The sequence below is a fragment of the Schistocerca nitens genome, chromosome 2 (genome assembly GCF_023898315.1).
Source record: "Schistocerca nitens isolate TAMUIC-IGC-003100 chromosome 2, iqSchNite1.1, whole genome shotgun sequence".
NCBI classification, from domain to species: domain Eukaryota; kingdom Metazoa; phylum Arthropoda; class Insecta; order Orthoptera; family Acrididae; genus Schistocerca; species Schistocerca nitens.
Window position 1 is genome coordinate 306,980,925 of NC_064615.1, and position 10,454 is coordinate 306,991,378.

The 10,454-nt window shown below is 44.9% G+C and overlaps 1 protein-coding gene across 1 annotated transcript in view; it reads right to left on the reverse strand.

Moving 5' to 3' along the window:
* Positions 1-10,096, reverse strand: part of LOC126235001 (galactosylgalactosylxylosylprotein 3-beta-glucuronosyltransferase P-like) — a 187,266-nt gene extending 177,170 nt beyond the window's left edge. The window contains exon 1 of the mRNA XM_049943737.1: positions 9,875-10,096. Coding sequence (XP_049799694.1) covers positions 9,875-10,096 — 222 coding nt within the window. The remainder of the gene's footprint in view (positions 1-9,874) is intronic.
* Between the last annotated feature and the right edge of the window lie 358 nt (positions 10,097-10,454).

Here is a 10,454-nt window from a genome sequence, read left to right on the forward strand (position 1 = left end):
TGTGTAAGATTCTATGCGACGTGAGCTAATGTGGTACCACGATAACATTTGGCGTCTTCTCGCAGGCAAATGAGCTCTGGAGTAATGGTTTTATCCATTTATGACGTTTCCCAATGATTAAAATGAAATCACAGTGTTTGTGGTGGCTGATTTGTCGTGTCAATTGTCAGTATGTCGACAGTCTATGTATTTTCATTGAAGGGTACTTTTGCGTAATAAGAGCATGACTGGTTACCTGAAACTCGAGTGGTAGCATTCGAATACTGCGTATTACAAATGAGCGATGCCTTCATTTCTTTCATTAAGTAAACGTTCGCTGTAGTCTGGTTTAGACCATCTGGCACGTGACTCTTAAGGTCCAAAGCAGCGGCGCTGTCGCCGACCGCACGCGGAAGCAACGGCCACTGACAGTTTTCTGCACACTTCCTCTGTCACTGTTTCAGCTGGTAAATTGTAAAGGCGTTCCACTGCGGGCAACGCTATTCTTTGCTACTGTCTGTAACAATGCATCGTTCGACCCGAGCCCAACTGAGTGGCTTCTGTTGCGACAGGAATTCTAACAATTATGCCCTTTTTAAGTTACTGTGAAACCGTGTCTTAAGGTTGATCTAGCCAGCAAACCTTATTTTGCACAACGAAATGGTTGCAAGCGTTATTCATAACAAGTACAGGGTTTTCCGTTATGTTTCGTAGCAGAAAGTCTTCAAACAATTTCGCAACAGTATTTTGGTTCATATCTTCGTGGACGTCTGATCCGCCAGGCGGTCGAAAGCGCTAATGCCTGCTTCCTGGACTCGGGTAGGCGCACCGACCTCGGATCGAATCCGCCCGGCGGATTAATGACGAGGGCCGGTATGCTAGCCAGCCTGGATTTAGTCTTTAGGCGGCCTTCCACATCCCGCTAGGTGAATACCGGGCTGGTCCTCACGTTTCGTCTCAGTTACACGACTCACAGACATTTGCAGACGTTCGCACTATTTAATGGTTTCCACTAGACGCAGGCACATGGGGTAAACTAGTTACATCCAGGGGGGTTCAGGGTGGCGGCAGGAAAGGCACCCGGACACCCTCTGTAACTAACACTGCCAAATCCGTAACGACAAGGCCAACCCCACGTTGAAGCGTTACAAGGCCCAGAGAAAAATTTTTTTGTGAAAGTCTGAGGTCTTGTTTGACAACTAGGAATGAAATATTTTGAATTTTTCGGCAGGCGCGGCATTTATTGTTCTCTTTCCTCTAGCAATCAGAGCTGCCATATCATGTCAGATTGTATCATTTGTCCAACCTTGTTTTAAACTGTCCCCTGCATTCACCCAATTTCATGAAGTCCAATGATGTCGTCAAAATTTGCCTCTACACACTCCCTATGAAACTGGCAGCACGGATCTGTAGTACTTTGGCGTTCCATTAATAACTTGCATCCCAGAAATAGACTTACAGCGGACTTCTAACTTTTTCACAAGTCTTAGCAAGGAAGATTTACTACCCCGAAACAGGTACGCTACGACAAGTGCAGGACGCTGCTTTTTGATTGTCGGACACTCCTTCCTCGAATAATATGCGGATATTTCACGTATAATTATACTTTTACTGAAAGAGTCGAGTTTGGCGACCGTCTTCTGGAGGCGCCTCCTCTTCCCAGGTGTCACCAATTCAGATGACTCGCCTATTCTTCTTTCTCGAGATTTATCTTTGCAGGTGCTTGTCACTGATCTTTCGCTGTTCGTGGAGGAGTTGCAGTTCGCTCCACCACTTAACGCAAAGGTATGTGAGGTTTCCCTTCATCTCTCTCTCAGAATGGTTGCCCATCACTGGCGCCTGGTGAGCAGCGACTGGTTGTCTCTGTACGACCTCATATTTGATGTGGTCAACAAAGGTGCGCAGATGGCACTGAGGACGGTGTTGGAAAAATTTGGGATTTAGAGGGACCCATAGCAGTTTTATTAAAGCGTATTTCAATCTCGCACCCCCTCGCCTCCATGTCCCCCAAACTCGCAAACGACCAACAGGAGGACGCAAAACAGTAGGACTGAAAAAGCAAAAACGACCTTCTCTGCTTCGTCGTCTGGTTTTGAACGGTTCCTACTGATTACCACCCTGTACACCAGAGTAAAAACTGCAGTCGCAGAAATTCTTTCACCAGGGAAGACGAATGGAATATTCCAGAATTTGAAACACGAACAGCTGCTAACATGAGTTTCTTAGAAGTAGATACCTTAGGGGTTGCGAAGCAACTCAAATCGCTTGATACGGGCAAGTCTTCAGGTCTAGATTGTATACCGATTAGGTTCCTTTCAGATTACGCTGATACAATAACTCCCTACTTAGCAATCATATACAACCGCTCGCGCACCAATAGATCTGTACCTACAGATTGGAAAATTGCGCAGGTCAGACCAGTGTTTAAGAAGGGTTGTAGGAGTAATCCATCGAACTACAGACCTATATCATTGACGTCGGTTTGCATTAGGGTTTTGGAGCATATACTGTATTCAAACATTATGAATCACCTTGAAGGGAACGATCTATTGATAAGTAATCAGCGTGGTTTCAGAAAACATCGTTCTTGTGCAACGCAGCTAGCTCTTTATTCGCACGAAGTAATGGCCGCTATCGACAGGGGATCTCAAGTTGATTCCGTATTTCTAGATTTCCGGAAAGCTTTTGACACCGTTCCTCACACGCGACTTCTAATCAAGCTGCAGGCCTATGGGGTATCGTCTCAGTTGTGCGACTGGATTCGTGATTTCCTGTCAGGAAGGTCGCAGTTCGTAGTAATAGACGGCAAATCATCGAGTGAAACTGAAGTGATATCAGGAGTTCCCCAGGGAAGCGTCCTGGGACCTCTGCTGTTCCTGATCTATATAAATGACCTGGGTGACAATCTGAGCAGTTCTCTTAGGTTGTTCGCAGATGATGCTGTAATTTACCGTCTAGTAAGGTCATCCGAAGACCAGTATCAGTTGCAAAGCGATTTAGAAAAGATTGCTGTATGGTGTGGCAGGTGGCAGTTGACGCTAAATAACGAAAAGTGTGAGGTGATCCACATGAGTTCCAGAAGAAATCCGTTGGAATTCGATTACTCGGTAAATAGTACAATTCTCAAGGCTGTCAATTCAACTGAGTACCTGGGTGTTAAAATCACGAACAACTTCAGTTGGAAAGACCACATAGATAATATTGTGGGGAAGGCGAGCCAAACGTTGCGTTTCATTGGAAGGACACTTAGAAGATGCAACAAGTCCACTAAAGAGACAGCTTACACTACACTCGTTCGTCCTCTGTTGGAATATTGCTGCGCGGTGTGGGATCCTTACCAGGTGGGATTAACGGAGGACATCGAAAGGGTGCAAAAAAGGGCAGCTCGTTTTGTATTATCACGTAATAGGGGAGAGAGTGTGGCAGATATGATACGCGAGTTGGGATGGAAGTCATTAAAACAAAGACGTTTTTCGTCGCGGCGAGATCTATTTACGAAATTTCAGTCACCAATTTTCTCTTCCGAATGCGAAAATATTTTGTTGAGCCCATCCTACATAGGTAGGAATGATCATCAAAATAAAATAAGAGAAATCAGAGCACGAACAGAAAGGTTTAGGTGTTCGTTTTTCCCATGCGCTGTTCGGGAGTGGAATGGTAGAGAGATAGTATGATTGTGGTTCGATGAACCCTCTGCGAAGCACTTAAATGTGAATTGCAGAGTAATCATGTAGATGTACACATTTCAGAGGCGTGCGATTAAGTTCAAAGCGAATGCAGGCCCACAATGTCCTTACAGTAGGACTCTGTCGTCCGGGAGGGTATCATCAGCGTGGTAAATTATCAAGAACGCCTTCCCGCTGCTCATCGCAAAGCGAACTTTCGTTTCCGACGGCGAAATGTGTGGGAATCAACGCCCCAAGTAAAAGGGTTCACTTATGTCGCCCTTTATGCCATCGTTGTGTCGATGCTGAGCGGCGGTGCGTCTGGAATGTTTTACACCGTCACACACGGGAAAACGGTGTGACTGCAGTGCTGGGCATCGCAGTTATGACCTTCAGCACATAGGTGTCAAGAGAAAGGTTGAAATGTTGGTAAAACGGGTCGTGACGAGCTTCCTATCGTGTGACACGCCCACAGTGGCGTTGGAAAGAACTGTGGTGAATTTTGTGCCTGTGTGACATTATTACATCACTTTATCTCTCACATGAACTTCAGAGCTCTGGCTTTTTCTTTCCATGATGTGTTTACACTCGGCTGCTTGAAACTTATCCAAGTCCGAAGGTGACAGCGCTAGATGCTCTTGCACCTTTACGGAGGAAAGTTGTAGTAGCCTTTGCGTCAAATTTCAAACTTCTACGTCGTAATGGGAGACAACTATGGAATTGCGAAAATGTGGCTGTTTAACTGTTTTGTGGAGTGCAGTTTAAATCAGATATTGGAGTGCTGAATTGTTATTATTATTTTATTATTTTCATTTATTATTTTAATAACAGTTCAGACTCGCGGTATAATTAAAAGAGTTATTCACGGAGGTGAATAACATCGTGTCAGATTTCCTTTTGCCTGGTGTAGTGCAGCAACTCGACGTGACGTGGAGTCAAGTCTTTGGAAGTCCCCTGCACAAATATTGATTCATGCTGCCTCTATAGAAGTCCATATTTGCCGGTGCAGGATTTTTTGGATAAAGTGACCTCCTGATTATGTCCCATAAATATTTGGTGGGCTTAGTGTCGCTCTAACTGTCCAGAACGTTATTTACGTGTGATATGGCGCGCGACGCTATCCTGTGATCTTGTTCAGAGCGCGCACTGTAATCGATTATAGTTCGTTATCCTGGTGTGGATGGCGCTCATTTTGGTAGAAATCCAAGGAGAAACATTAAAACAAACTGAAGTTAAAGGTATAAAATTAACAACGGTGGCGATTTGCTATGACGTCGCTGGCGTGTGTTTGTGGTAGCCGGCGGAAAGCGAGAGGGTAGTTGGTTTCCCGGGATTGCACGGAACGTAAATTTCGCTCTGCCTGACCTGCTAGTGACTAGCGGCTAGGGTTGTTATGCCTCGCAATATGAGCAGAGTGGTCTGGGGCGGAGGTGACTCGCCGCTGTGCTGGCCATGTGGTGGTGATTAACTGGAGTCGGCTTACTTGTTCTTCCTGCCTGTCTGATGTGGAGGTCCGGTGGGGTACTGTGATACTCTGGCCCGGAGACAACTAATTGCTGAATTTTTGAGTCGTCTGCCAGGTTAGGGTGTGGGTTCGGTTGGCTCGACAGATTTTCCCCTGGAAGCTCCAGCAGCGGTTTCTGAACTTCATTCTGATGTGGGACGGCGTTTTTGGAACTTTTTAACTTTTTGCTGTGTGTGTGTGTGTGTGTGTGTGTGTGTGTGTGTGTGTGTGTGTGTGTGTGTGTGGCTCGTTACGATATTTGTTGGTACTAATTTACTTGCTCAACTGGAGCCCTGCCCGGAGTAGCGTTCATGGTTCAAATGGCTCTAAGCACTATGGGACTTAACTTCTGAGGTCATCAGTCCCCTAGAACTTAGAACTACTTAAATCTAACTAACCTAAGGACATCACACACATCAATGCCCGAGGCAGGATTCGAAACTGCGACCGTAGCGGTCGCGCGGTTCCGCACTGTAGCGCCTAGAACCGCTCGTCCACCCCGGCCGGCAGTAGCGTTCATGTATGGTTTACTTGGCATTCGATGTGTTAGGTAAAGTCTGCCTAAGAAGGGCAGTTTTGTACAGTGTACACATAGTGAATTACTGCTGCTTGGTATATGTTGTCTTGTGGGACCTGAACAACACGATCTCGTCAATTTGGTCGTGTAACAGCATTTAGTGGTATGCTTTGTATTTTTCTCACTGTGTTATTATTAACTTGGTGGCATAGTCGCGTTTGGTGTCGTTAAGGCAGTTCTAAGACTGTGGTTTGACTATTCATGTGCGCTTGGCTTTTATTGTTTCGTTTTAAAGAGCGAGAATTGTTTATTGAGATTTGTGTGTGTTGGCTTCCGGCACTTATTAAGAGCGCCCGAGTTAACGGCGCCGTGGTTATCATGTGCTGTCGGGATGTTATAATGTATTTTTTAATATTGTCTTCTACGGTCGCAGGTTCGAATCCTGCCTCGGGCATAGATGTGTGTGATGTCCTTAGGTTAGTTAGATTTAACAAGTTCTAAGTTCTAGGGGACTGATGACCTCAGAAGTTAAGTCCCATAGTGCTCAGAGCCATTTGAACCATCTTGAATATTGTCTTGCGTTGATATTATCTGTCGTGTGTTACAGAACATAACCAAGGTGCGTAAGTGATGGGCAGTTGTGGGAGGCGTGTCGGGGAGCTCTCAGCGGTTTATTACGGGGACCGTTTCTAGTGGGAAGGCTCCGAAGTGTTGAGAGCTCGCTCGTCTGTGATTGCGTTGGGAGTTGCCCTCGCCCTTTGGATGTATGAAATTTTTATTTTGTTATTATATTTATTGGCTGTGTGTTGCGCTTCTTTCATTTTATGGTGCTAAGCGTCATTATATTTCTCAAAGTTTTTTTATATAGATAATTTTAAATTTTGATGCCAAGTAAACTTATTACTATTGGCAATTTAATAAATTGTGTACAGAGTCTGCTGTTTGGATATTATTGGATGGAACTCCTTGCATAGTTGTCCTATTAGAACACACATTTCAACGTGTATCACTAACAGTTGTTGCCCAGGACAAGACGAAATATTACCCATAAAAATTCTATGGTTGAATGGCTGTAACTGGTCTTCAAGTAGCCGCAGGTAGCTATTTTTAGTCAATCATCGGAACAGAGAATAGAATTTATTCCAGATAAACACACGCCAGACCATTAAGGGGCCACCACCAGCTTGCACAATGCCTCCACAACTTGGGTCCATGGCTTCGTGGGCTGTGCGCCACACCCGATCCCTACCATCAGCTCCTACCAATTGAAATTGGAACCCATATGGCCTGGGTACGGTTTCCCAGTCGTCTATTGTCCAACAATATATATAAATGACCTAGTAGATAGTGTCGGAAGTTCCATGTGGCTTTTCACGGACGATGCTGTAGTATACAGAGAAGTCGCAGCATTAGAAAACTGCAGCGAAATACAGGAAGATCTGCAGCGGATAGGCACTTGGTGCAGGGAGTGGCAACTAACCATTAACATGGACAAATGTCATGTATTGCGAATATATAGAAAGAAGAATCCTTTATTGTATGATTATATGATAGTGGAACAAACAATGGTAGCAGTTACTTCTGTAAAATATCTGGGAGTATGCATGCGGAACGACTTGACGTGGAATGATCATATAAAATTAATTATTGGTAAGACGAGTGCCAGGTTGAGATTCATTGGGAGACTCCTTAGAAAATGTAGTCCATCAACAAAGGAGGTGGCTTACAAAACACTCGTCGACCTATACTTGAGTATTGCTCATCAGTGTGGGATCCGTACCAGGTCGGGTTGACAGAGGAGATAGGGAAGATCCAAAGAAGAGCGGCGCGTTTCGTCACAGGATTATTTGGTAGGCGTGATAGCGTTAGGGAGAAGTTTAACAAAGTCAAGTGGCAGACTCTGCAAAAGAGGCGCTCTGCATCGCGGTGTAGCTTGCTGTCCGGGTTTCGAGAGGGTGCGTTTCTGGATGAGGTATCGAATATATTGCTTCTCCCTACTTATACCTCCCGAGGAGATCACGAATGTAACATCAGAGAGATTAGAGCGCGCGCGGACGCTTTCCGGCAGTCGTTCTTCCCGCGAACCATACGCGGCTGGAACAGGAAAGGGAGGTAATGACAGTGGCATGTAAACGGCTCTCCGCCACACACCGTTGGGTGGCTTGCGGAGTATAAATGTAGATGTAGATGTAGAACTGATATGGTGACGAGCCCAGGAGAGGCGCTGCAGACGATGTCTTGCTGTCAGGGAAGACGTCCGCGTCGGCTGTCTGTGACACAGTCCATTGACGCCGCATTTCGTCGCACCGTCGTAAGGGATACGTTCGTCGTACGTTTGCACATTGATTTCTCATCAGGTTAGCCTCCATTCAGGAGGCTGTTACACCCAGCTACTGTTATATTGACTTGTAAATAATAGATTTCAGCTATCAGTCGTACTTTTTAAATTTTATTGGCAGATCTAGATTTCAGCTGGAGACTAGCCATTCTCAATGCACTATCATTTTTGGTCAATGCATGTAATGCCTGTTGGTCGGACTTCATCCACAGTTCATTGAATACTACTGTTTGCGGAAGGTTATTTGACACTATGCTTGTCTATTAGCACTGACAACTCAACGCAAACGACTCCGCTCCCGGCCGTCGGCATCTTCGCTGCCCGTGGTGAGAGGTAAGGCCTGAAAATTTGGTATTCTCGGCGCACTCTTCACACTGTGGATCTCGAAATATTGAATCCCCTAACAATTTCCGAAATGGAATATCCTATGCGTATAGCTCCAACTACCATTCCGCGTTCAAAGTCTGTTAATTCCCGTCAAGCGGCAGTAACCACGTCGGAAACCTTTTCACGTGAATCACTTGGGTATAACTGACAGATACGCCAGTGCACTGTACTTTTGTACCTTGCGCACGCGATACTACCGCCACCTGTATAAGGGGCGTCCGCAGGTTTTTGTCTCAGTAGCATATATATATATATATATATATATATATATATATATATATATATATATATATATATATATATATATTCCCAGAGTTTGTTTCTGAACCGTATTCTGACAATAAATTGTTTTCTTACCACTAATAATTGTTTAAGCGCTTAAAAACACTCTTCATGCAGTGAACGCAGTTGGATTTAAATTAACAGTCCGGAAAAAAACGGTTCACTACACTCAACTGTGTAAACCTGGTCAGATTCACTTACATTACTGTGAAACCTTCTTTTATGCACTTAACAATGGTGTTCTGCAGCTGCGTAGTGTATTAACTAAGAAGGATTCTTTCATGTGATATAGCTCTATTTTGGAATTGGCCTACGCATTGTAATATGCTCTTTGAATTACTATTGTTCTCTGAAGAGCATTTGTCGTTCCATGGTAAGCCAGATGTTTTCCCCTTATATGCAATTTAGAAATACTGATGCACTTTTAGTACCATGCCAGAGTTATGAACATAAAAAACTAACATTATAACTATATGGTTCAAATGACTCTGAGCACTATGGGACTTAACATCTATGATCATCAGTCCCCTAGAACTTAGAACTAGTTAAACCTAACTAACCTAAGGACATCACACAACACCCAGTCATGACATTATAACTATAGTAAAACATGTTTTTACATTAGCAGACTGTACATTTTGCCACCATTTTCGTTTGGTCCTGTCCTAAGCTTTTTCTCTCTGAACTACTTGTTTTCCTGCTATTAAAAATCGACATTCGGAAGTAACTGAAGGATATCTTGTCATCCTTCCCGGATACATAACAATTTTGCACATCTTCAACGAACGAGATTTCTTAAAGAAAAACACAATTTTTAAATTTATCATCATTTAATAATTTTAGTCCGATTCTCCTTTAAAGTTTTTCATTGCTCTAGTTCATCCTGTAATTCTGTTTACATGTGTTTTATATCATTTTTACGTCATTTTATCGATATTTTCCGGTAATTTAGTGGTAATTTTACATGTATTTTAAATCATACATAATTGAGCCCTAAAGTTACAGGTATTTTTTATATTCGTAAACTGAATGAATTCTCACTAGGGGCAACTGCCACCACTGCCCCCCCCCCTCCCCCCCTTCCTGCGGGCACCCCTGACCTGTATACCTGCACGTCGCTATCTCACGGCTTCGGCACCTCAGTACGGAGTTTGGGTACGAAGTGCGGATGCACGCACAGTAGCCTGAGGGTGACGGCCTACCTGCGACGCGTAGTAGAAGCGGAAGGCGCCCAGCAGCAGCAGGAGCAGCGCGACGCCGGCCAGCAGCCAGCAGGCCTTCACCAGGCGGCGGGCGCGAAGGTGCAGCGACAGGGGCTGCGGCAGCGCCCGCAGCCGCAGCCACAGCCGGCGCAGCGGCCGGTCGGAGCTCATGGCGGCTTCTGCCTGCTGCACCGGTTCCCCTGTCACCTGCCCCCTTATCATCTGCCCCTCTATCACCGCACCGTTATCGCCTGCCCCCTTATCACCATATCTGCAGATTACCACCACACGACTCAGCAGCTGTACGATACACCTGGGTATCCCAGACGGCCATCCATTTACTGGACTACGACTTTTCTTGCACGTGAGCACGATTCGTGTTATATCTCGAGATATCTCACGTTCCCCTCGAGTTTTCGACCACCCCACAATCTATTCACATCTGTGAGTACTAATTCCATCAGTTGTCTTACTGCGAATCATCTCTTGATGCAATAGAAAACTTTAGAGAAAACCTCAGTTCGCTTCTACTTAACTTCCCCAGTCACACGCTAACCATCAGATGTGATTTTAATCTTCA